At 37.9% G+C, this 27,156-nt stretch overlaps 1 protein-coding gene across 1 annotated transcript in view; it reads right to left on the reverse strand.

The window, feature by feature from the left end:
* Positions 1 to 4,060: 4,060 nt before the first annotated feature.
* Positions 4,061 to 27,156, reverse strand: part of LOC117386072 (ankyrin-2-like) — a 28,347-nt gene continuing 5,251 nt past the window's right edge. Inside the window, 24 exon segments of the mRNA XM_055228892.1 lie at positions 4,061 to 4,168; positions 4,251 to 4,292; positions 4,295 to 4,337; positions 4,860 to 5,001; positions 6,089 to 6,161; positions 6,246 to 6,344; positions 6,419 to 6,517; positions 7,132 to 7,230; positions 7,331 to 7,429; positions 7,959 to 8,156; positions 8,554 to 8,652; positions 8,966 to 9,064; positions 10,503 to 10,700; positions 10,763 to 10,861; positions 10,950 to 11,048; positions 11,263 to 11,361; positions 11,891 to 12,088; positions 12,573 to 12,671; positions 12,764 to 12,862; positions 14,527 to 14,625; positions 18,649 to 18,834; positions 19,653 to 19,751; positions 19,850 to 19,948; positions 21,451 to 21,549. Of these exon segments, the coding sequence (XP_055084867.1) occupies positions 4,061 to 4,168; positions 4,251 to 4,292; positions 4,295 to 4,337; positions 4,860 to 5,001; positions 6,089 to 6,161; positions 6,246 to 6,344; positions 6,419 to 6,517; positions 7,132 to 7,230; positions 7,331 to 7,429; positions 7,959 to 8,156; positions 8,554 to 8,652; positions 8,966 to 9,064; positions 10,503 to 10,700; positions 10,763 to 10,861; positions 10,950 to 11,048; positions 11,263 to 11,361; positions 11,891 to 12,088; positions 12,573 to 12,671; positions 12,764 to 12,862; positions 14,527 to 14,625; positions 18,649 to 18,834; positions 19,653 to 19,751; positions 19,850 to 19,948; positions 21,451 to 21,549 (2,673 nt within the window).

The following is a 27,156-nucleotide window of genomic DNA, read 5'->3' on the forward strand; positions in this document are numbered from 1 at the left end:
AAAAAACTATTTCAGATTTTATCAATAATACATTTTATTATGAATATTCTCTAGTTAGACACTGTGAGTCATCATGTTTCAACCTATATTTGGTTAGAAATGTCTTTTGAAAATTGAAATTTACAATAAAATGAATCATTTAACTAGCTGACTAAATCAAAAATAATCTAAAATAATCGTTAGTTGCAGCCCTAATATCATATGAAGAAGGTGTCACATTTCACTACTTGAATGGATGATATGAAAAACATACTCAGCATTTTTTCAACATGAAACAATCCAACTTTGATTTGGATGGATTTCATTGTGAATGCCATGCTTTGTCTCACCACATGCACACACATGTGAAGATGGACCATAAATATACTGTGGGTGTATCATGTACACTGTCAGGGATGACCACCATTCCACATACAAAGATATGGACACAAACAAGACAACTTAATCTAACCCTCTGAGAGACAGTGATTTTGAGACAGTGTCATACACCGAGGCAGAACTGAAATATCACCCGCTATCCTCTTGCCTCATAATAATCAGACATAAAAAAGTGTTCCAAAGTCATTTTTCTCACTTACCTTATGCATTCCGATCCTCTTTAATTATTCACCACAATGAGTCTATAAGCGTTTTTCACAACAGAGGCAGGAGCAGAATTTGCCTTCATGGTAAAGCTAACAACAACTAGCACTTCCTGATTCTCAGACAATATACAATCACCTGAAGGATTATTAGAAACACCATACTAATACGGTGTTTGACCCCCTTTCGCCATCAGAACTGCCTTAATTCTACGTGGCATTGATTCAACAAGGTGCTGAAATCATTCTTTAGAAATGTTGGCCCATATTGATAGGATAGCATTTTGCAGTTGATGGAGATTTGTGGGATGCACATCCAGGGCACGAAGCCCCCGTTTCACCACATCCCAAAGATGCTCTATCGGGTTGAGATCTGGTGACTGTGGGGGCCATTGTAGTACAGTGAACTCATTGTCATGTTCAAGAAACCAATTTGAAATGATTTGAGCTTTATGACATGGTGCATTATCCTGCTGGAAGTAGCCATCAGAGGATGGGTACATGGTGGTCATGATGGGATGGACATGGTCAGAAACAATGTTCAGGTAGCCCGTGGCATTTAAACGATGCCCAATGCTCATTTGTAGAGGAGATGAGTGGTACCCGGTGGGGTCTTCTGCTGTTGTAGCCCATCCGCCTCAAGGTTGTGCGTGTTGTAGCTTCACAAATGCTTTGCTGCATTCCTCGGTTGTAACGAGTGGTTATTTCAGTCAACGTCGCTCTTCTATCAGCTTGAATCACTCGGCCCATTCTCCTCTGACCTCTAGCATCAACAAGGCATTTTTGCCCACAGGACTGCCGCATACTGGATGTTTTTCCCTTTTCACATCATTCTTTGTAAACCCTAGAAATGGTTGTGCGTGAAAATCCCAGTAACTGAGCAGATTGTGAAATACTCAGACCGGCCCGTCTGGCACCAACAACCATGCCACGCTCAAAATTGCTGAAATCACCGTTCTTTCCCATTCTGACATTCAGTTTGGAGTCTTGACCAGGACCACACCCTTAAATGCATTGAAGCAACTGCCATGTGATTGGTTGATTAGATAATTGCATTAAGGAGAAATTGAACAGGTGTTCCTAATAATTCTTTAGGTGAGTGTATATTTATTGGATTTATAATGGGATCCACACACTACACAGCAGACATATTTTGATTTCAAAAGCTGCTTAAACAATCTTTACTAGGGCAAGACAGAGTTTTCTCAAATGTGTGGAAAGAAATCGGGTACAGGCCCTTTAAAAAGTGAAAACATGTTGATTTTGGTGACTCACTAGAGACAGTTCCTGGCTGTAAAATGCTTGCACTATAGTGTATTATTGTTTTGCTCTTGCTTCTAATCTTGTCCTGTCAATACTGTATTTGGAAGTTGTGACACAGTCTTTTGTAGACAGACATGAATAACGTAACACACACGTGATCACCTCCCCCAGAGGAGAGCACACTGTGACAGGAGGGTTGGGGTGAGGGGGTGAGGAGGTGTGAGAGGGGGAGGAGGGTGAAGTGGGGGGCGGGGTCAGGGGTTGGGAACACCAGGATGCAGAGGGTCACCTGCTGTGGTCTCCATGGTGGCACGGAGAAGAGTGACTACAACCAGAACAACAAGAGATCCAGAGAAAAAAACACGCTCACTTAGTAATAGTACTGTCCAGATGTATTTTAGTGCATTGTTAAAGTATTATATCATTTAAAAACCATTCTTTTTTTTTCACTAACCACCAAAAAAGGTACGAAAAAAAAACTACCGTAAATTTCGGACTACAGAGCGCACCTGATTAAAAGCCGCACCAGCTAAATTTGAAGAGAAAATCAATTTTGTACATATATAAGCCGCACCTGAATAAAAGCCGCAGGTTTTCATATTGTAACATGAGATATTTACACAGAAAGACGGTGCACTGACACGCTTTTTTTTAACTTTGCCTGAAAATTGGAACCAACACGACATCAACACGGGATGAACACATCTGCAGGTTTAGAAAATAAAACTGCACCAAAACGGAAAATCTGCTTTTATTTCCTCTGAAAACTTTTGTCGTCTTTTACATTGACCAAGTTGGATTCATTGATGTCGAGCTTACGTGCAGTGGCTCTATTTCAGGAGTCGGCAACCCGCGGCTCCGGAGCCGTATGCGCCTCTTTCAGCCTCATACTGCGGCTCTGCGTGGCTGAAGTGTATTTTATTTGTGTTAGCTCTTTTTTGTTGTAGTTTAAATTGGAAGATTATTATGATCTTAAAATAAAATTATATTTTCTTATTTTTCGTTGCTCAAAATAAGCGTCACACTCGCGGAACAATGTTCAAAACAAACACCGCTCACGTCTCACAGACACAGACACAGACACAGCTCACAGTCCTGCGTAAAGAGCCCTGATTTTCAGACGTTGTGCGCACAGGGGTCAGGAGCAACTTTCGCCCGTCCCTAATGACACACTAATAAGCTCGTCCGTAGATGTATCATGAAAATCCTGCTGGAAATCGCCACAGAAATCTATTTGATGTAGTAGCAAGTATATTATCTGCTCTTGTCTCCGCGATGACGTATCACGTATAACACATCAGACACGACGCACAAAAGTAGAGCCACAAGCGAGTGAAAATGAGCCAAAACAAAAGTCTTTGGAGAGCTTTTTAACAAAGGGGAAAAGGACAACTGAGGAGCCAGAAGAAGAGACTACGACCTCCAAGAAAAAGAAAGATAAATTTAACAGACAATGCCTACTTAAATCTGGGTTTGTCGCTGCAGGTGACTCACGCGCACAGTCCGCTCTACGTAACATACGGGAAAAGCAAATAAGGCAATGAAACCTTCAAAACTGCTTTGGCACATGGAGAATAAGCACCTGGGATTAAACAATACGCCTTTAGAGTTTTTGAAAGAAACTGCGGAGCAGAGTAGACATAATCACATAATCAGCGCAGGGCTCCCTCTGATGCAGCGGTTTGGTGAGTTGTATTTTTTTAATGCACTTAAGTTGTTTTTGCCATATTTATCTGCCACGTGTAGAAGGCTTGTCCGTGAAAATAAAACCCAGGGGCCGTTATCCAGTAAAAAATCCATAAATAAGCCGCACTGCTGTACAAGCCGCAGGGTTCAAAGCGTGGAAAAAAAGTAGCGGCTTATAATCCGAAATTTACGGTAAAAGATTTTAATCAAATGCTTTGCTTACGTCTATTACATAGTTAAAGGTAATAAAAAAGACAACTTTTTACACTATATTAGAAAAATTCTATGTTTACTACCTATTCAATGAGTCTAATTAGGGTAGTAAATTAGAGCCTCTGACGCATACATTAACCAATTAATAATTTTTTTTGTAATTGTAAATTTTTTTCTCATTAAAAACTAAATTGTTAAGATTAAACCAATATTTTCATTTATTTTTATACAACATATATAACATATTTTCTCTTGCATATTAAAGTAGTCATATTCTAATTCATAATTCTATGTTGATTATCATGTATTCCTTGGACTCACCCAGAGTGGATGGGGCTAGAGGACAGGGCCACATTGTCCAAGTTCTCTGTGCCCCAGCTCAGCCTGTAGTTCTCTCTGTCATTCTCTCTGGCCAGGGAGGACATCTGAACAATAATAATAAGAATAAAAATAATAAATCCAATATCTAAATAAGTTAATACTAAAATTTGTGTAATTCAACTGTACCTGCTGACTGTTGAGCAGCTCCTCCATCAGACCCTCATGTTTGGGGAGTAATAGCTGTGGTGGGTTGGGGTGAAGGACCTGTCCGAACTGGAGATCACAATTCAGTTAGTGCTGCTATGCAATATGGCCACCATTTAACAAACACATATGGGGACAAAATTAGATGATGGGAGCAACTACTCTCATTGTAACTTCTAAAATAATCTGCAAAATATTAGTAAACTGCTTTGAATATCTATTCTGGTACGATCAAGATACTACTGTTACTAAGGCCTCATGTGTAAATGGGCCAGTATTACCGGTGCATACCTTTGCATGCGACTATACAGAAGATACAGAAGACATGAAGACCAACGATGAAGAATGAGCAGGACAGGTCATACAACACATATAACAGACAAGAGGTTAGATTAGTGAGTGGACACAGACAGGTTTTGTGAACATATTAGACTCAAAAATAATAAAATGTTGACTTTAAATGTGTTTACTTTTAATAAACATGACATTTTTAGGTGTAAAACAAAACTACTGCAATGACTTAAAGTCAACATGTCATCCTAGTAGCAGTACTAAACAAACGATTGTAATGTTATACACTTGTGATGGTACCTATCAGTGCGGCCCCCCTCCAAGCTGAAGCGTAGGTAATTCATCCCGTCCAGATACTGTCCTGGGAGGGAGTCATCCCCCAGCTCCCGCAGGTCCTCCGCTCTCAGGTATTCCCCTCCATCACCTGTCATTGTGTCGTCTCCTATTGGGCAATTACAAAGGTATAATTGATTTTAAAAATATAGGGCTTTGGGAAAAGCACCAACTGAAATAGTAATCCATCTAATCTGTCATCTACTTGACATTTGCAAAATTGAGGCTGAACTAGGACTGATCCACGGGCTTGCTGTACATGTTTTTTCTGTCTTAAAAATGTGAAAGTCAGAACTAGGCCAGTTTTAACAATAACTAGCATATTTTCTAATTACATACAGACAGCACACAGCAGACATATTTCAACCTCAAGACTGGGGCTGGTTATATAATAGATCTGTACTGGGGCAAGACACATTTTTCTCAAATACATGGGAAAAATAATTTACATGACCTGTAATCTGGACTAGACCAGGACAAAACCAGGACTAGTACAGGACTGAACCAAGTCTATACCTGTATAAAACTACACTCAAACCAGGATCAAGTCAGCCAGTGTGAATGCAGCCTTACTCTCAAGATGTTCAAATATTAACACACTCAACCAAAAGGTGCAGTGAAGAGCGACATGCTATTCTGACCGTGGTTATAAACAGTGAAGAGCTGGTTTATGCCTTGGTTCACTTTCACATTTGAAAGGCAAGGTATTACAATTATGATCTTGTTGTAGAAAAAGATAACATGTAAATATATCTTACGGCAAATGTAACCAAGTAACTTGTTTTTCTATTTTATCATTAGTAATACAGACAAGTCAACACTACATGCCTAATGACTGTTAGAACATATTCTCCACTCAACAGGAAAAACAATACTTAGAGGGATTATTTGCATAGCCTTATTTGCCTTCTGATTTAAACAAATATTAGTGTTGAACAATGCTAACCACACAGCAGATCTCCAAACACATGCCCTGTACCTTCTAGAGTTTCCAGGTCTGATATGACATCATCATCAGTGGACCAAACTGCTGTGTGTGTGAATAGAAGGGTAATTTCTCAAGTCTAGCATTTAGAATAGAAATTTCACCTCAAAATATTGTCTGAACTTATTGCAGATTGAGTAAATTCTATCCAATAAAGTTGCATTGTAAAAATTTGGAAAAATCGATTAACTTGTGTGTTTTGACTACTTACCCTCTTCATCTGATACATCCAAGACTTCAGTCATGGTTTCTGGTACATTGAGTTTATGCTTCTCTGTCACCGTCTGCAAAGTTAGATAACACACATTTATTATAGGTAACGTTTTATTCATTTTATAATCAGTATTTTTTTTTGCATAATTCCATACTGTAGTGGTGGTGATGATCTCCTCCGTGATTACTCTGAGTGTGTCCACCACAGAGATGTAGCCAAGCCTCCGGGCAATTCCCAGAGCAGTGTTACCATTCTGACAAACACCACAAAATTATGAGTGACTGACCAGAGAAGTGCATTTTATCATATTGTATGCAAAACATGTACCACAGTGATGGCATTGGGCTTGGCTCCGTACTGCAGCAACACATTGATGATATGTGTATTTCCCTGCTGGGCTGCTTGGTGAAGGGGAGTGTATCCATTCTGAAAAGGGAATGGTAAAAAACATTCAGTTTATAAAGGATAGTGTATGACAGAGTATAAGGGTCAGTTAAATAAAATAAAGTAAGTAAAGTAAGTTAAGTAAAATAAAGTAAATAATTTATTTTATTTAAGTGACCCTTATACTCCGTCGTAATAGTGCAATAATTTGACTTGATTTGAAAAAAAACAAAACAAAACAAAAAAAACAACAAATTTCATAGTGAAAAACCTTTTGGCTCAAAATAAGGAGGTAAAGCTATTCCTTTATGGCAAAAATCCTGACTACAATGATAAATATTTCCAACTATTACATTTTGTACTATCAAAATGTTCCTATAGACAAAGTATAAACCTGACCTAATGTAATTTATAAGTAACATTTTGTGACATTTTCTTTTTCAAAGTCTATGTAAATTGTAGAGTGGTTTTGCTCTAGGTTTTGCAAGGTAGAACGAGCAGATATATTAATTAATATTTAACAGCTACAACATTTTTGTAATTGCGCAGGTAAGGTAAGGTAAAACAGATTGGGGACTTTCATAAATTTGCTTACATTTTGTCTATGTTTTATATGATACCACAGTTCATATTTATGAGATGCTGAATAACAGTACCTTTGTTTTGGCATTCACACTGGCTCCATTCTGTAACAGGAAGTTCACCATCTTGCCGTTACCATAGTGACATGCTACAATAAGTGGCGTGTAGCCCAACTGCAAAACAACAAATGTTTTATTATAGGCTATATCACGTTTACATAATAATATGTCAAGAATATAATGGAGAATCCCAACTGAATTATGCTCCTCATACTTTGGTTTGTTGGTCGAGGGTAGCTCCGTGTCGAACCAGGATCTCAGCCACAGACACTTTATCCTCCTGAGCCGCGAGGTGAAGGGCAGTCAGGCCACTCTGCAACAAATACACACACATTTATCAATATAAAACACATTACATGTACAAAATATCTTAATATAATTTCATTTTCCACTGTTTTGCATTGGTTGCAAGGTTGCATTCACATCCTCCCAGCATTCTTATAGTTAAAATCTGAGCTAGTTAGAATTCTATGTTACAATTTGTAGTTTAACTGGTTTATGGTTAATATCTCTATTATCACTATCCAAAACTCACACAAAGTTCAACATCTTCTCTGTCAGCAAAAACAATAACTGTAGAAAGTGTTGCCACTACTCAACCACACAAACGGGATTTTTGTCAGTGGAAAAAACTTGAAGCTATAGGATTAATATCAAAAGTTTGTGGAGTCAATTCTTAACAAACAATTATAAGACTCAACATTTCTGGATCATAAGTTTGGATATTTCTTTTAAAAGCAATGAATCTCCAGTGCCCAATGGCCAATACCCTCCATCTGAAATTAGACATAATTGAATTCTTAAACATGAGCCTAACCTATAGTCACTTATCTGTACAGTACCTTGGTGGGGGTGTTGACCTGCGCCCCCTTGCTGAGCAGTAGAGCGGCCATCTCTGCATGCCCCTCCTGAGAGGCTAGGTGCAGAGGGGTCACACCCTGTTTGGTCAGGATGTTGGTCTCTGCTCCATAGTCCAGCAGCACTGTAGCAATCTCCATCTGGTTCTTCTTGGCCGCGATGTGGAGAGGGGTGTAGCCGTTCTGGAGCAGGAACAAACAAGAAATAATTCAAGGTAGAAGTGAAGTTTTAGAACATATTTTTAATCGAAATAAGGCTTTCAGGAAAATTTCTGAATAAAAAAAGAATCTCCTTAATAAATTGGACACCAATCATGCATGGCATGTCACTTGAGTCTTGATTATTTAAATTAGAACTCTTCACATGACAACATTAAATAAACTACTATTATTTCGTGTTAAAAATTACACTCAATTATCGTTAAAGTGTTTACAGTATCATTACAATGTTGAAATCAAGAATATGTCTTTTCCTTAGTCAGAAATCAAGTTTGAAATTTTGCTAATTTGGAACAGGAAGTCCATTGTATAAAAATACAATGGACTTCCTGTTCATGGCAGCTTGAAGTGACTCTCTCACCTTGGCCATGGTGTGGGGTGATGCATTCTTATCCAACAGCAGAAGAGCCACCTTCTGGTTATCATAATGAGCTGCAACATGGAGCGGAGTGAGTCCATTCTGTGGAGGATGGAGAAGCGGATTGGCCAGAGGTTAGTGCTGAGGTCAGACAGTTAATGTTAGGATGAATTAGATTAATATGAAATTCTTATAAAACTGGAAAAAAATAATACAATAAAATAAAAAGAGGAGCAATGTTAAGTACTTAATTTTGTTAATCTAGTATCTATCCTTATGAATCTATTCTTAACTGCAATCACTATAACCTAAGGACATAACAGTATACAGAACAACTGAAGTAAATAAGGCCTTTTTGAAAACCTTATATATATTTAACTTGTTTATATACTCTATATTTTGTTTTGCTTAGTACCTTTCCAGCAGAGTCTGGTGGGGCACGGCGCTGCAGCAGAAGTTTGGCCACATCCAGGCTTCCATACTTCGCTGCCACATGAAGGGGAGTGAAGCCTTTCTGTAGGTAAAAACAAGGCAAAAGACTCCTTAGCATATTCATAATTTTAACATTACTGAGTTTATGCACATGTTTGCAATCATTTAGTTCCAAGGATAAAACCTCTTCTGCTCTGAAGCTCCTAACCTAAACATATCCAGCAGAGGGTGCTCTATAGCCATTTTCATTCATCCTAATATGGGAGTGACCAGTGTTGACGCCCAGTTGATGGATCCTCCTTTGTTTTGAGCTGGGATTATATCAGATGTGTTTAGGTAGAGGAGTAGGCTATATCATACAAGCAGCATTAGAAAATAGATATGTATAATTATGATGATAGACTTATGATTCTCCTGTAGTTTCCATAGTAACACCAGTGAACCCTGACATTGTTCATCATGGTGCTGCTGTTTAATTTCTGTGTGCTTGTGAATAACCAATCATGTGGAAATGTGGTTTAAAATGGTTATTTTAACGTAATGAGTGAAATGATTAAAGTCAGCTATTTTGTTAACTGTGCACTTTTTACATAAAGGGTGTGGTGCAGTTACAAAATGATTTATGTTTTGAATAATTGTTTTTTTTGCATATTTCATGTAAAAGATGAAATTTCAAATCCTATAAAAACAATGATTCTCAAAATAGTGGGACCAAAATCATTAGGATCTTTAAGGTTTACTAAGATGCATTGTTTATCATAACTTAATCTAAATAAGGCATTAATGGAATGTATAGGCTGAACACATTATATTTTTTGCCACAGATTATTCTAATGAAACAGTTATGTAGGTTAACTTGTTTACAAAGAATACAGCTGTTAATGGTGTCCCACAGTGAACCCGGCATAGGGAGGAGCATAAATCACTAAAACCACTGGTGTTTAAGCCTCATGCACAATTCAGACACAGCAGCAGCTGTACAGTCTCATCTATCATTTATCCAACTGGGTCAGGCACACACTTTTGCAGACCTTTTACTGCTTAAATTGGACAAATCTTTGTGTTTGGGCAGTTTAAAATGTTTAACTATTTTATGACTGAAATGAAAATGTACTGTACCAGCATGTATAAGTTATAATATGAGCTACTGTACAGGAGAATAGATTGTGTGTGTGTGTGTGTATCAAAAAAATCAAAAAATTTGAGCATTTATATTAGTGAGTTTCTCCATCATCCTGCTATTGACCTTATTCTGGAAATCGCCATGAGAGCAACTATTATTGTGCATTGTTGACTTGTTGGTGCACATGCGCCTAGAACATTTTACACAAATCAGTCTGCTTTAAATAATATTTTAGTGGCCAGAAATGACCACAAAATCAGTGCAACTCAGTAGTAGTCAGAGGTAAAAGTGTGTGGGCAGAATAAGATGAATGCTATACTGTATTTACTCAACCACTTCCTCTCACCACTGCACGATAGAATGTCGTCATACCACGATGCAGTTACCCTCCATGTACCTTAGTGGCAAGTGAGTGTGACGCCCCTGCCTCCAGCAGCACAGAGGCAGTCTCCACCTGCCCCTCACGAGCTGAGATATGGAGGGGGGTGTAGCCATTGGTGGTGGCAGCGTCAGGGTGGGCCATGTGCTGGAGCAGGAGCTGAACAATCTCTGTTTTACCCAGTCGTGATGCGATATGTAAGGGTGTCTGGTCCTCCTGTGCACACAACAATAACATCAACATTTGAACTTTTGGGCAATGTTAATTTTGATACTGACCCGTGCCCGAGCATCCACTATGGCACCATTCCTCAGCAGACATCGGACCACTTCGACTTGGCCTGCTCTTGCTGCCATATGTAGTGCAGTCTCTCCTCGCTACAGATAAATATAATTACCATCTTTATTCACAAACAGATGCATTATGATGGATTATATATTTCTATACAGCTATTTTTCTACTCACAATGTTGGAGACATCCGGGGAGGCTCCATTTTGCAGCAGCAGCAGGACGATGTTGAGGTGGCCCATGAAAGCTGCCACATGTATTGGGGTGAGACCAGACTGTGGAGAACAAGCACAAAGCAGTATCTGGTAAATTAAAAGATTGGATAACAGGATTTACACTGAGTCTGGTAGGAGCAGAAATCAGGTATGGACAGATAACTACTCCAGAAGATTTAAATTGGTATCGCAACAGAAAAAAACATTGCCTTTTCAATATGTCATATTTTTATACTCTGCCTAGTAAATGATGATTAACTTGTGTATTGTGTACCTCCGTGATGGCTTGGATAGAGGCTCCATATTTGACCAGCAGCTCCATCACCTTTACTCTATTCTTCTTACAGGCGATGTGTAGTGGAGTGAAGCCATTCTGAAAAACACAGGGCAACATATCCAGAATCACTAATCATTTATAACTGTTTGTAGATGACTGCTCACAAAACATACTTAACCAGTTAGTTAAAAACAAAAAAAAGTTTAATAGTTAATCATTTTACATCCTGCTTATATATGGGCAGCAGATATGACACATGTAGAGTTAATTCCATAACTGTTAGCAAGCAACAGTTATGACATAATAGTTGTAATTACGCTAATTAGGCTAATACAACTGATAATACCTCTATTTTGTTCAATGAAGGTTTAAACTGTCAGAAAATGTTGGATGGAATTTCCATATTGATGACATAGGTTTTGCTTTTTAGAACTCCGAGCTACCTCATGTATTGTTATGCTTTTCCTCTCATCTTTTCTCCACAAACTGCCACTTTACTTATATAAAACTATGATAAATATTTACCACAGGTGCTATCACCACCAAACCAATTTATAATAAAAAAAAAACATGCAGACCTGTCATATCCCATTTAAGCCTATATCATCACTATTGTATATGGTACCAGGGCACGTGCGTTGGGGTTGGCTCTCTTGTCCAGCAGTAGTTTGGTGACTCGGTAGTGTCCACAGTGAGCAGCTACGTGCAGGGCAGTCAGGTAGTCCAGCGTGACATCATCAACAGGTGCCTTGTGCTGCAACAGGTGTTTGACGCACTCCACGTGGTCACCCTGAGCCGCCATGTGCAGAGGGGACAGACCGTTCTACACAGGAGAAGAGACAAAATTTATGGTTCACTTCACTTAATTGTTTTACATTTGGTTTAATCAGACTTTAACAATTTAAAGGTGCACTATGCAAGTTTTGTGGTAGGAGTCCACTACCTTCTTTTTATCTATTTTGCATGTACATGTATTTTTATTGCTAAAAAATACCTTGAAAAAACGAACATACATGACCATTCACACAGACAGTGGCTCCCTCTTTTCTGCATCACCCGAGGAAAAACTAAAACTAAAACACAACTCTGCCCATGGTGACTAGCACCTTCACCAAAAAAGTTATCCTGTGCAATGTCTCAAAACTTATGATAGACAGAAGTAAAAGTCTAGAATTGATCTGAGCTAATTTTCCTAGATAGTTGCTATTCAGCTGGCTGTTACAGAAATGCATTTAGTATGACAGATATACTATAATTTCAATGCTTATTCAATGCATATATCAATAGATGGTGTGTGCTATGTCCACCTTGGTCCTGGCCAGCAGGGGGGCTCCCCTCTCCAGCAGCAGTTCCACAGCTGTGTCATGTCCACTGCGAGCTGCACAGTGAAGTGGAGTCAGACCGTCCTATAATAGAAAAATCAACAATATATAATACTTATAAAATATATAAATAGAATTAAGATGAGGTTTATGGTGTTTGTGGTTGTGGTACTTACCCTGGTTTTAGCATCGATCTGAGAGCCTCTGTCCAATAGGAGGCGCACCATGTTAGTGTTCCCACGCTTAGAAGCCACATGAAGAGGAGTAATGCCATTCTGCATGAGACAAGCAAATAGAAATAAGTGTATAGTATCGGACATCCTTAAGAAACAGTACAAATAAATTAGTCTTGTCATGATACAAAAATGTCCAACTCAATTTTAATACTAAGTTATAAACTTGATACTCAATGCCGATTGTCATACCACAATGCTAACAAAACCACTCCTTATTTAGACAGTAAAATGGGATTTTCAACATTTAATAATAGTACTTTATTTTATATTATCATGTGATGTTATATCTATGTAATGCCTCAGTCACCCAGGTAGGTTCCATAGTGGTTCATAGTCATATATTAGTCTATGTGGTCTTATACTTGTTCTGATTCAGCTCAAAATCATTCTAAAGTTATTCAGAAAATGTTAAATTCTGTCCTGTGAATGTGACTTTTTTAGTATCAATATCTGCTCAGATGAGTATCTAGTTCCGATACTAGTTTTAGCTTTGATAAGTTTCTGATTTTTGATATATTTGACAACCCAAGCTGTAGATGGCACTGATGCAGATATGCAGCAATATTTGGCCCGATATATTGGCCAACTGATATGTTGTGCCAAGTACAGGGTACTTTTAATTTCTTGGACTTTTGCTAATGGAGATGCCCCTTGTTGATCTGCATTATAGGCCCTGCTGTAATGGAAACACACATTATTAAGTTCTACTGTTCATAGCGTTTTAGGCAAATATGTGTGTGTAGCTCTTAGCGTAATTATGCTGCAAAGGCGGAGGTGACAGTGCAGTTATTTTTATCCATGCAGCTGGTTAAATATAGCACATCTAAAGCTGTTTTGTGGATGCTTGAACCTTATATCACCAAAATGTGTCAATTTCTACACTTTAACACATTTAAATTGTATTGTAATAAATGTGCAGTGGTATCTACCAAATCATTCCCACTTATCAAGCCATTTTAAAAGGGATATATTCTGCCATGTAATCATGCAAATTTTGACCCTACTGCCATGTCATTCCAGAAATCAAACCTCATCAGACCATTTTTCCAATTCTCTGTAGCCTAATTTTAGGGCCTGTCGACTGAGATCAACTCTATTTTGATGATATTCATTTGTGTCTTTATTCCACCTTTCACCTCTAGTATTAACAAGGGTTCATGGGGTATTTTATTTTTAAGCACACCTGCCTCTTGTGTTTTCTGCAATAATTGAGATGTGTTTAAAAATGTAAGGATAATTTCTATGCTACATTCCAGTGCTTATATATCTGTATTTAAATACATCAAATTGTGAATATTGTGATATTGTGATAATTAAATGTCACTTTTCTGGTTTCATTATACAAATCCATTTACATTTTTTTGTTTTTTTGTATAAAATTATTTAACTTGAAACAAACAAACAAACAAATAAACTGTCAGAAATGCATTTTTAACCTTCATATTCTGAATTCAATGTGTATATATATATATATATACCGACATGAAAATATTGGGTGAGCATATCGGGCTTTAAATTCTGGAAAATCGGTATCAGCATCAGCCATGGAAAAGCCCATATTAGTCAATCTCAAGTATCTGTTCTATCTATTAGGGGAGGAGTCTACCAATGCATTCCAAAGACATGAGATTGGATTGGTGGACTTCCATTTTGCTTATGTCTCCAGACTTTTAAGTACAAAGTAAAAACATGTCCAGTCTTACCCGCGCTGTGAAGTCCACCACTGCTCCTCTGTTTAGCAAAAGAGTGGCCACGTTTACATTCCCATAGTGAGCCGCGATGTGCAGGGGGGTGAATCCACTCTACACATAACAAACAAAGAATACAACATATATAATTTCACTTTGAACATTCCTTGTGCTTGAATGATAAATTGTCCCTAGCATGCAGCCATAATGCATCACAGGAACACCAAAACTGAAAGAAAAACACAGTGAAAAAAAAAAAAAAAAAATACATCGTTGGTTGTACGCATCACCCAACCACGACCCAAAACCTTTTCATGCGGTGACCAATCACAAAAGAGGAACAAGATAGTTGGCTTCACAAAACTGAAAACAGAAGAATAACATAAACAATAAAATTAAAATAAAAGACGTACAGTACACACAGATATGACAGATGGACAATACCAGCTAACCCTAACCACCAAACACTCGAATCACATTATAGTTTGTGGAAACATCTAAGTGCACTATGTCGACTGTACGTCAAAAAAGTTTTATCGAGAAGAAGAGTTAGGAATGAGGAACGATGAAGAAGTTAGAGATTGCGGAAAAGGAAGAGCAGATTTAGGATTAGCTGTTCAAAGTCTGGCCTTACCTTTCCATTCTGTGACAGATGGTCCGATTCAATGTGAGAGAGGTGTGTACAACAGTGTGAAGATACAGTGACTAACGTGATGGTTTTCAAAACAGTCCAACAAAGCTCAAGAATGTGGCAAATTAACATTAGCAGGGACGTAGCATGCATTGTAGTCTTGTAGTACAGATCAGAATTAGCAAATTAGCCTTGCATGCTAATTTATTTATGGGATAAATAGGGTTGCATTAAAGTTATATTTTGAAATCACTGTTTAACAAAGGAAAAGTACTCATAGTAATTTGAAATGAAAACTAAGAAGTCTTGGCATTACTCAACTTTAAACCACAGTAATAGCACGGAAATAAGATGGAAACAGCATGATAACTAAAAGTGTAAATATGGTAAGTACATTATAATAACTCATAGAAACAGGAAACATCTAGTATTCTACTTTGGTAATATGATAAATCTAACTCCTAGCCTAGCATGAAGACTGCAAATGAACAGGTAACATAGTTATTATTGTCTTGGTAAAGGTTAAGGTATACTTAATTAATTCCTTGTGTGGGAAATTCAGTCTTTGCATTTGACCCAGCCATCAACCAAGTGCTGCCGAGGAAATATGTCAGGAGCAGTGAGTTGCTGCAGTGCTGCGGCTTTGGACACATCTCCAGATCTTGGCTAGTCTTGGTCAGGACTACCTTAGCTCGAGACTATTGTGCATGTTTTGGGTTGATGGGGAAAACCTGAATGCCCGGAAGAAACCTATCCGGACACATGGAGGTGCTAGTTAACACAACCACTGTGCTACCCAAATTACATAGCACCAAATAAATACATTACCTGTTATCTTTATTACCATGCTATTACTGTGCTGGAAAGTAAAGTGTGACCAACGTTCTGACTGAGAAAATGATTTATAGCAAGACATGCAAAAAACATAGATATCATACAAACATATGACAATAATTAGACAGTATCACATTCATAACTAAAGAGAGACACAAGTTTAGAAAAAGCTTCAAATCCGTTCATCAGAAGCATGAAGGGTCACAGATGACAAAGAAATTCTGAACCAGTCACAAAAATGAAAAGTTAGTGTATAAACAGAAATAAAGTGTTATGAAGGAGGAGTCAGACATGGCGGTAACAGCTTCCTGTGGTTAAAGCAACATTAAGAGGTGAGAGAGGGTGAGAGAGGGTGTGAGCTCCAGGTCATGGAGGGGTGAGAGAGGAGAGGAGGACGGACAGCACAGTGTTAGGGAGTACCTCAGTCGTCCTATTGACCATCATCTGGAGCAGGAGGATGAGGAGGAGACAGCAGGTCAGTTAGCTACACACTACACCACTGCACACAGCCCCACTGGCCCAAGTCATGTGGCTCTGCTCTCTCAAATTTACTCTACAAACCCTATAGAAGTTTGATTGACTTCTCTGTGACTTCTCATGTTTTTCTTTACAATGGCCAGGGAACTGAGATTACTAATGAACATGACACTATAATATTCACTTAAACATAATTTAAAAAACATAGCAAAGCATATTTACAATGTTGGCAAATAGACAGCCAATTAACCTCTATCATTTCTACTCTTACTCTTTTTTACTCTTAGTAAGAAAAGAGAATTTTATTTTAGGACTCAGGAGTGCTCATACAGAGTTAATCTTTAGTGCAATAGCAATGTACAGCACAGTATGTAATTTATAGTTAATATGTTTTGTACGAGTTGCAAGCAAAAGACAATTGTAGATATCAGTTAACTACTAATTCCTTGTCAATAACAGCCACATAATTTAAAGCCCCACTGCATTCAAACACAGTTCTTGAATGCATGTTAAAACAAATCCTTAATACATAGAGCAAAACATGACTGTATACATCTCTCATAGACAATAGGCACTAATAATCCCCCCCCCCCCCGTCTTATCAGCCCCAGGAGCATGCTAGCCTGACCAGCCAGAACCACTTTTGTATTTTATATAGAGAAAGACGGTCTGGTACTGCTGCACAGACTTTGCTGTTCCTCAAATCCAGTGTGAAAGGAAGGGCTTTGTGATGCAGCAACGTTTCTACAGTCAGATTTTTTTAGTCTTGCCTTGAAACTACATTTAAACTAAGCAGTATTAGTCTGAATTTCTCTACAAAACACAACAAGTAAGTAGTTCGGGCTGGCCAGGCTAGTTGCATGCAGCCTACGCCCGGACTGCCATACAACCTGCAGACAGTGGCACACTCCATGCAGTGGACACTTAGACAGCGGTGCAGCGGGAGGAGGGAGAGAACACACACGGTTAGTAGCACAAACAGGACAAGTGCACACGGAGACACAGGGAGATTGGGGGGGAGGGGGGCAGAGTGGACACATGATATCATCAAGGTGAGACGAGGATGCTCTGCCTGGATACTATCAGGAAACACATGCACACTAAAGGGTCAGATTAGAATGTTACAAAAAGAAATTATGGTCAAACACCACAAAATATTGACAGTCCAACTAGTTTCAATTTTTTTCCTATAGATCCGATAGATATAAAGGTGCACTCTGTAACTTTTCAGGTAGATGGAGCACTACATGCTTGTCTCCATGGAGATGTTATTGCAGTTCAGACCTGTGAAGAGAGGTGCTCACTTGGAGTAAAATTTTGCGCAGTAAAAACACTCATAATTAAGAAATTACTAGTTATATACATGTTACATGTCGTGTATGTCCCTGAATCTGTCCACTTTCCCCCATGAAATCCTGGGTGCGTGAGCCCTTGTTGATGATTGGAGGATGGTTTCCCAACATCGCCAACCCTGGGGCCCACCTGGAGCTGCCTCCCCCCATTTAAGAGGATTCAGGACACCTGTTTGTGGCTGCTGGCCTTGGTGGCCAGTATGTCATTTTTGTGTGACTCTTTTGTTATGTCACTACAGTGGTAGTGACTCAGTGTTCTGAGAGACTTGATTGTCAGTACCAACTGTGTTTGTTTGTGAAGATTTTGTTATGTTATTGTAAAATGTATGTCTTAGTCAAGTTAACCTTTTTTTCTTTTGTTTAAAACCTTGCAAGTACCTTCTGTTTTAAATATTTTAGATTCCTTTTGTCTAGTTTACCTTCTACAATCCTGCTCATTAAATTACTTCTTACTTTACCATTTTTCCATCCTGTTTTTTTGACTGACTTGACTGACCCTATATCCATACCTGACCCTATACAAGCTGGGTTGTAACAATATGTTTAATGCTATGGAACATTCAAGGCAAACCAATAACATCTTCATAGAGACAAGCGTGCGGTGTACCCTCCACCAGAAAAGTTACATAGTACACCTTTAAATGCTTGGATTTTGTGCCATTCAATTCCAGACAGGGATCACATTGCTGTAAACAGTGAAAATTCTTGGTCATCTATACCCATGGAATTTTTCTGGGATACGTTTTCATACTTCATATATTTGAGCACATAGTTAATTCATGAACACAATATGATCACAGACATTTATAGCAACACAGGTTTCACCCTTCACAATTGCTGTACCTTGGACTGTACATCCGCATTGTGGTCATTCTGGAGCAGTAGTGCGGCAGATTTGGTGTCGTCTTTGCGCGCGGCAATGTGCAGGGCAGGCAGGCGCACTTTCCCCTTGGTGTCATTCTCCAGTAAAATGGACACCACCTGGTTATGGCCCTGTTGCAAGGCAATGGCCAGTGGGGTGAAGCCATCCTACACCGGGACAGAGGAGAGAATTTTAAAATGTAAAGAAGACAGTGAAAATCGCAGTCAGTTTGCATATAAATATAAACAGATTGGAAAAATTAAAGACATGCTACAGAATCAAACTTGCTATTGCATTTTTGTACCAGAAAGTTAGACAATCTTAAAAAGGTGAATTGCAGTGCTTCAAAGTTAGAGGCTACAATGGAATTTAGCCAACATGCTAATACTAACAACAACCAGCAAGCTAAAAGTGGAAGATAAAACACTGTATAATTAGACACTACACAGTGGTCTCATTTTGACTCTAAGAGCTGCTTTTGTCTGTACAATTGACAGACAGATTTTACAAAAATCGGGTATAGCATCTTTTACGTACGTATAATAAACTGTACTCACTTTAACTGCTATTTATTCTGTCCACATGCTGTATATGCACAGTCATATAAAATAAACACTTAATGTAATGTATTTTCATACTAAGTAGTTTATCTTTATTGTTAGTAGTAAAAAAAAAATAAATGCATGTTTTTTAAACATGTAATTCTTAGTCTCTTTTCTAATAAACAAAGTTTCTGATGATCATTTCCTGACTCATTATGATGCACGGGAACTTCCAAAGATCAACCTTAGAAACAACATGGTGGGTGGTAAACATCCAGCTAAGTGTAACCTTTCAAAACTTTACACAGAGAATAAAAAGAAGTATTCACAAAGTTCCTGCGTGGGCTTTAATACCTTACACCTTAAAGTAAATGTACTTTCTGAAGAGCTAAGCTAGTGAGGATAATTGTGCAAAAGTGCAGAGTATAGCACCCCTGCTGTACCTCTGTAGCTGTGCTCTGGTTGCCTCCGTTCTCCAGTAGGTACCGCACCACGTCCAGATGGTTCTCCTGAGCGGCCATATACAGTGGAGTGAACCCATTCTATAAAAACACACATATAGGCTATATTAAACAACTGCTTTCAATCTTTATTTATTATACCGGTATATTGAATTTAATGTCATATATTTCAGTTGTACCTGTGACTGTGAGTTGATGTCCGCCCCACGTTTGACCAAAGTCTTCACGACTTCTCCCTGACCAGCCAGAGATGCGATGTGGAGGGCTGTGTTTCCTTTCTGCATTCAAACACAAAACAACCAATACTGTTATTATTCAAGGAAAAAAAGAATAACTTGTACATAATGATAATTTTGACAAGACATTTTTATTAATTTTAGTCTTAGTCATTTGACTGTAATGATTATTAGTTTAAGCCAATTATTTTTTAGTTCAAGTCCAGTTTGAGTTAATAAAAATGTCATGCTCATTTTGGTAACTAAATCCATAATATTTTTCGCCATGCAGGAAAAATATTTTTGTATATAATTGTTTTATTTATTTTGAACTATTTTAAATTGTATGCATTGATGTGTTCCTTGGGTGTTGAGTTTGTAAATAATAGTTTGGTGTTCTGGGTTTAAAAAGATTAACTTGGATCTAGTCTCCTCTGTTGTTTTTATTATTCACCAAAAATATCAGTACTTTTATGAATTGTATTGTTTATTGAATTGTAGTCATAATTTTACTTATTATGATTACTTTTTATTTAGTTTTTATAGTTTTAGCTATCAAAAATATGACATATAGACAAATATTTTAGTTGACAAAATTAACACAGCACAGTTGACATTTTCACTAATCCAAGTAGATCATAGGTCATAGTACTTGCAGTATTCTGGACTTAAGCCAGAGGGCTGTAAAATCACTTCTAGGCATACTATAGCCGTGACTTTCACAGTACTACTTCGTGTATCACCTTCCTTCATGGCTCTACTTTGACATCAGCTCATGTTCCATACTGTCAATCAGATGCACTTCAGTGGCAGAGAATATCTCAATGAATGATCACAGCCGATAAATAGGCCCACGCTGCACTTATTAACATGTAGTTATTACAACTATTTGAGCTGACACTTTTTTTAATATATATAAATATTTAAATGGTAAAATGTCATTACCTAAATTTATAAGGGCTCTACAGATGACAAGCCTGACTGCATATGAGCAAGCAGTTTGTTTACATTGTTATTTAATGACAGATGATATATTGAAAATGATTTTGTCTCTGTGTCATACATATAGAGTCCATAAACCTGTTTCTATAATTATGCCATTTTAGATCAATATTAAGATTTACAATGCACCTGTCAGTTAGTCCTCATTAGCAAGATGTTCCAGACTAGAATGATCTTGAGCTGTATCAGAACAAGACCACATAGACTATTATACGCACAAGGACGACTATGAAACCTACCTGGACTACTGAGGGATTACACATTGTGTCCTTGGGTGTTTTGAAAGGCGCTTATAAATAAAAAAGCATTATTATTATTATTACACAGAAAGAAAGTACTGATTTAATGTTGAAAATTGCATTCTATTGTGTAAATAAAGAGTGCTTTTAATTATTGTGGGTTTTGAAATTGGTTTTATATATAAGACTCTTCCTTAGTATCAAAGTTTTACTACTATGACAACAGTACAGTAATGTCAATGTGGACGCAAGCTGTTCCAGACTACATCTCTTTGGTGCTAGAAGAGCTGTGTCCTGGGACCTGTTAAACTAAAAGTGCAGTACCTTAGTGGCTGCGTCAACGCTGGCTCCCCGCTCCAGCAGCTCCTGAACCAGATCCATGTGGCCTTCTTTAGCCGCCAGATGCAGAGCGTTGAGTCCATTCTGAAAAAACACAGGGTCACAGTCACTCCATATCACACTAGACCTGTCTGTGTGATATGCCATGTCTTTTCTGAGGAGGACAGACCAGATATCAATGAAACAAGTGAGATCGACACCCATGTCATACTGATAAATGCTAGACACAAAAACTTGTAAATAGTGTCTTATAATTGTTCACATATCTCTTTCAGTATATCTTAGATATTAATATACTCTCTGTCATCAATAATAATAAGACTGTTTCATAAAACAATCTGTAAGCTCCTTAAACAAGTAATTTTCACTATCACACTATGAAAATCACTTTTTTGAAGGAGGTGTCACAAAGACGAAATGTACAACAGGACATTTTGTTTTTGTTAAAAGAAAGGCATAAGAGGTCAGCTCCGTGTTGAGGGATTAAATCTAGCTAAAAATAGATTGTGACATCACATCACAAAGCTTTATGGGATACCCTTAGACAAACATAAAACAAAGCCAGTATTACCTCCTCCATTAAAACAACCTTCTCAGCTGCAGTACTTCCAGAACACTGCTGCTCGGGTCCTGACTAGAACGAGGAAGTACGAGCACATAGGTCCTGTGCTCAGATCTCTGCACTAGCTTCCTATGGGTCAGAGAATAGACCTTAAAGCAACTCTGCTTGTGTACAAGTCTCTCCATGGCCTAGCACCAAAGTACGTCTCCGACATGTTAGTGCAATATGAACCATCTTGCACTCTGAGGACTTCACTAAGCGGCTTCCTACTGGTGTCCAGAGTCAGGACAAAACATGGGGAAACATTTGGGGTCTTCCAAAAAATGTGAGGCAATGTTTAAATCCAGGCTCAAAACAGTTCGGTTTAGCTGTGCATATCACTTAAAGGTTTTTATTCTGCACTCTTCTCTTTTAATGCTAATTTTATGATGATTATTTATGTTTTCATTTGTTGTATTGTGATATGAATGTCTTTCTTTCTGTAAGCACTTTGAATTACTTTGTGTACAAATTGTGCTACACAAATACACTTGCCTTGCCTCTTTTCCAGTTCTAACATTCTATGATATTAACTTGTTTTTTCATACACAAATTGTGGTTTTAGTGTTTAAATGGAGAATTCTTGCCATGTACCAGTTTGTTTGTCTATAAAGGGAATGTCACAGTATTCATTAAGTTATACCAAGATTCTCCAACCAATTCCTGGCCAAACAACTTGATAAAACAATTCAAGATTCCTGAGCTTGGCACTGCACAAAACCAGTGGCTGAGTCATTTAGAGACACATGTAGAGTCCCCCCCTCCCCTTTCTGCTTCCATCTACTCTCTCTCCCCCTCGGCCTGTGTCACCCAGTGCTGGCTGCCTCCCATCGGCATGTGTGATGTAAACTGTACACCTGAGCGTACACTGCAGCTGCACCAGTGGAGGAGGAGAGGGAGAGAGACCCAAGACTCCTACTGTGAAACAGGTCTAGTATGCCATCATTCTAAACTATGTGCAATATAAATAAATTTGAATTAAAGTACGTAATTATAGTAACTGCATTTATATTAGCAAAATAGAATCTGAAAGGTACTTGTCCAATCACAAAGTAGTAGTTTTATCTAAAAATAATTATGCTCCATTCTTACACAGCTATCTATCAAGAGAGGCATGTCTATAAAATATGCATAACAGAATATGTGAATAGACATTTCATCGGGATGGACTGGATTTTAGGTCACTCCGTTCAGTAGCCTAACATAATGACATAGTTTATTTGTCATGTCAAAAATAAAATTAAAAACTCTACCAAGAGCTAATATGGTACAGTTAAAATATGCATGATTATAAGTTTCCTATTTATAAAAATATACACAAAAGCATACACTGTAAAGGGCTGGATGCATTATATTGCTTTATTGAGCCCCATTCAGCCTACAGCAAACTATTTAAGCTAGGAAGACAAACTACACTTCACCCAAATATTACACCCATAGGCTAGAGCTGGTGGTCACCAAGGCAACAGTGTTTACTTTTAGAAGAGCTCTGCAGCATCCTAGCACACCAACGGAATACAAAACCTAGATAATAGCCTACTGTCGATCTTTTATCTTATAGGCTCGATATATGCACATTTTTCATTCTATAACACACCACATTAATACAAGTCACCTCTAGCTTCACATGTAACCTCTAGAGACACATTCATCAATGTACTCAGACATATCCATAACCTGTTCCCTCATTCTGTCAGACCACCGTGAGATGAGAGACCATTAGCATTAGCCTAGCTGGCATTCATTAGCAGTTTGGAGTGTTATTAAGGATAGTAAAGTGCTTTTTAGATTAAGCATAACCAAAACTATTTTGTTTTAATAACAAGTAGCATCACAAATCTCCATCTATGTTTGTTTTTATAAAGGAGAAGTTCAGTTTTGTTAAGGGCCTAACCAGTGTGTGTGTAATTGAAATTGGACTTTATTAAAACAAAGATAGTCCCACTGAAATTCAGAATCTCTTTTTCAGGGGAGTCCGGTCTCGAGAGGGGAGCCTATTGCAGATGTTTGTAGTGCTAGGGGACTGTGTAGCATTTGGAGGAAACCTTTGCCCAAACAGCAGACTACTCACACAAGCACAACATTCAATATTAGTCAGAAAATGGGCAATGAATCATTCAGGACATGAAGAGGACCAAACAAGTCTATATCAGGACTAAACTGGACTCAATGGGACCAAACCCAGTGTGAATGCATCCTAAAAGACAAGCCCACATGTTGTATATGTACATATAAATACATGGCATGGTGGAGATATTCTAGCCCTGTACATTCATAAATATTTAAAGACTCCTCTAGACAGAGTTCATTTGTTGCTTTCTCTCTGTAGTCATGTGACCTACAGCCTGTGTCAAACATGAGCGATGCTTTAGCGGTCGCATCACAAATATCAATGAGAACCAGCTCTGGCAAGAGGTTCCCCAGCAGCTGTCAGCAGTAGGTCACTGGGTTACATGTACTCCATCACAAGTAATGGAACTACTATAGCCTATTCCTCTGAGCCTCAACTGCTGTAAAACTATATATCAGTTGCATGTGGTCAGGGCAATCAAGGCAAGCAGTGATTTTCCAATAAAAGTATAATTAAATAGTTTTCCAAATCCTTTTTCCCTTCACTTCTGTTTATTTGAAGTATAGTTATAGTCATGGTGTACTTTAGTTGCTGTCCTGTGTTACGGAGTCCCTGCCGTGCCACACTCAGGATTTCACAACACAGCACTGAATAAAACCACATTATAGATCCATGTGAATCGGACATCTGAAGTGATTTCTACTGAGTGTGCATGTACAGCAAGAGACAACAACAGCAGCGCCAACTTTCAACACAAATACTAAAATAACTCACTTTCAGCTTCATGTTTCTAGTGATTAGATGTTAGTTAGTAATAGTCATTTAATCAAACAGTGAACTAGTTTTGGGGTTAATTTGTATAAAATAGAGGATCCTGATTGTGCAGTGGAGTGACAGCAGCTGGAGAGGAGACTGTCTGTTTATAAAGAGACAGCATTAGTGGAATAACAGGACCACTAGGCATGTGTGGGGGAACATGTGACTGTTCTGGACCTACTCCGCTTCAGGAAAATACAGGACGTTTCAACTGGTTTCGAGTGTGAGCGTGCAGGGATGTGTTTAAGGGGAAGTTTGTGACACATGAGGACTTATTATAGCCTACATGAACCTGTTTGACCAGTGCACTGTTGTTAGTATCTCTTTATGAATGTATATTTTGTAAGAGCTGTCATATGTCATTCATATGGTTTCAAGATGCATAATAACAACAATAGTGCTAAAGTAGTAAACAATAGCAATGTCAGTAAAATTAAATATACAAACTTGCAATGTACTTTGTATAAAAAACTGTGTAGTTAATTGTTATCAACTAAAATACTGATGCCCACCCCAAATCCTGCTTCCGTGCTCATAAAAGTTGCCACACACTATAGCTACATATGATTTACACTTTGTCCTATAAATAATATATAGAGATTAAACTGCTCCAAAAAGTGAAAATGCTGTACAAATTTCAGAACTTTGGTGGAAATTAAAACGTTGAGAATGGCCTCTGACCCTAAGGTAAAGCTCAAAATTGTATGACCTCATTATTGTTCCTGTAATGACTAACAGTGAGCAGTGAGTAGCTATTTGTTGTTAATTAATAATACATTTTCTACCCACACAACACAACGATTTAGCTAGCTGTTCATATGGTCTGAGAAGGTGTGGGAGGGAAGGAGAAAAAGAGACAATTGTACTTAGAATCACATTAGCTAATATAGTACTTTTAATAATTGGAAAAACATGTATGCAATTGTATAAGTCCAATTTAAATGCAAAGTCAGATTTTAGTTAACCATGTCTTAAATAACGAATAATCTGCAATAAGTTAATAACAGACACAATTTACTGCAGTGAAGAAAAGCAGCTATAATGAATCATAGATGTCAATTATTCAACCACCTACAGCTACAAGAACAAATAATGGTACATACAGTAAATATTGAGCATAAAAATATTGCAAATAAGCTAACAATGTGTCAAAATACTAGCATAATTTTATAGTTGGATTCATTATTATTAGTCTATGTTATACTGTAAATCAAATTTCAAAAAGACAAAAAAATATAATTGATTTAAAAAATAAAAATAAAAATAAAACATTGCTTTGGTGATTTAATCCATGTATCAGATTAACTAGGGCATATGACTAGTGTTGACTGCAGTGTGTTGTTGGGACGGGCCCTTCACCTCTGAGGCTAGATTGCTAATGAGCTTAGAGGAGACAGATAATGGCTAGCTCTAAATAAAGACACAAGCTAGCAGCTACACAAATGCACAGTCATCCTATAAGCAGCCTCTTAGTGTTAGTAAATAGAATAACATGGTTGCATATGTTTTTTGGTGCTATTCTGTGATGTGGGTTTGACAATTAAGCTATTAGACTATGTGTATGGTGTTAATGACTGAATAGAGAATGTTAGCAACTGGATATTAGGTTGGTTTATGCTAAATGTTAAATGGGAGCAATAATATTATGAAACAACAGCAAAACATAATATTAAAAATAGCTACAGTGGGAAACTTTACTTATTTTCAATAGCCAAACTGCACTGCAGTTACTGCTACTACTAGGCCTGCTACTAATACAGTTGCCACAACTAACATGCCCACTTCTTGACTTAAAATTTAGTTTAAAAAAAATGTAGCAGTTAATGTGTTTTTGATGGGGGCTATCAACAACTACCTAAAATGTGTTAGATGCTTCCATTCTTGAATTATGGGCAGCTGACATAGACTGTATAAAGAACCGGACTAAGGCAGTGTGACGTCACCAATAGTTTTCAGGTCCAGTCAAATGAAGCTCATCAAGGCTAGCAGCTAGCAACACTGTCAATCAAACCTGTTGCTAACGCTAGTGAGAGCGACCTTGGGGAAAGAAGGTGCTTGATTTGTCTCTTACTAATCTTCATATCTTGAGTGACAGAAACAATAGTGAAATAAAAATACTTGTATCATGTATAGTGGGTTAATACGAACACTTTAAGACCAAAAGGATGAGCCTGACAGTAGCAGTTACGGAGTGAGGGGCATC

This window comes from Periophthalmus magnuspinnatus, chromosome 18, assembly GCF_009829125.3.
Source record: "Periophthalmus magnuspinnatus isolate fPerMag1 chromosome 18, fPerMag1.2.pri, whole genome shotgun sequence".
Taxonomy (NCBI): domain Eukaryota; kingdom Metazoa; phylum Chordata; class Actinopteri; order Gobiiformes; family Gobiidae; genus Periophthalmus; species Periophthalmus magnuspinnatus.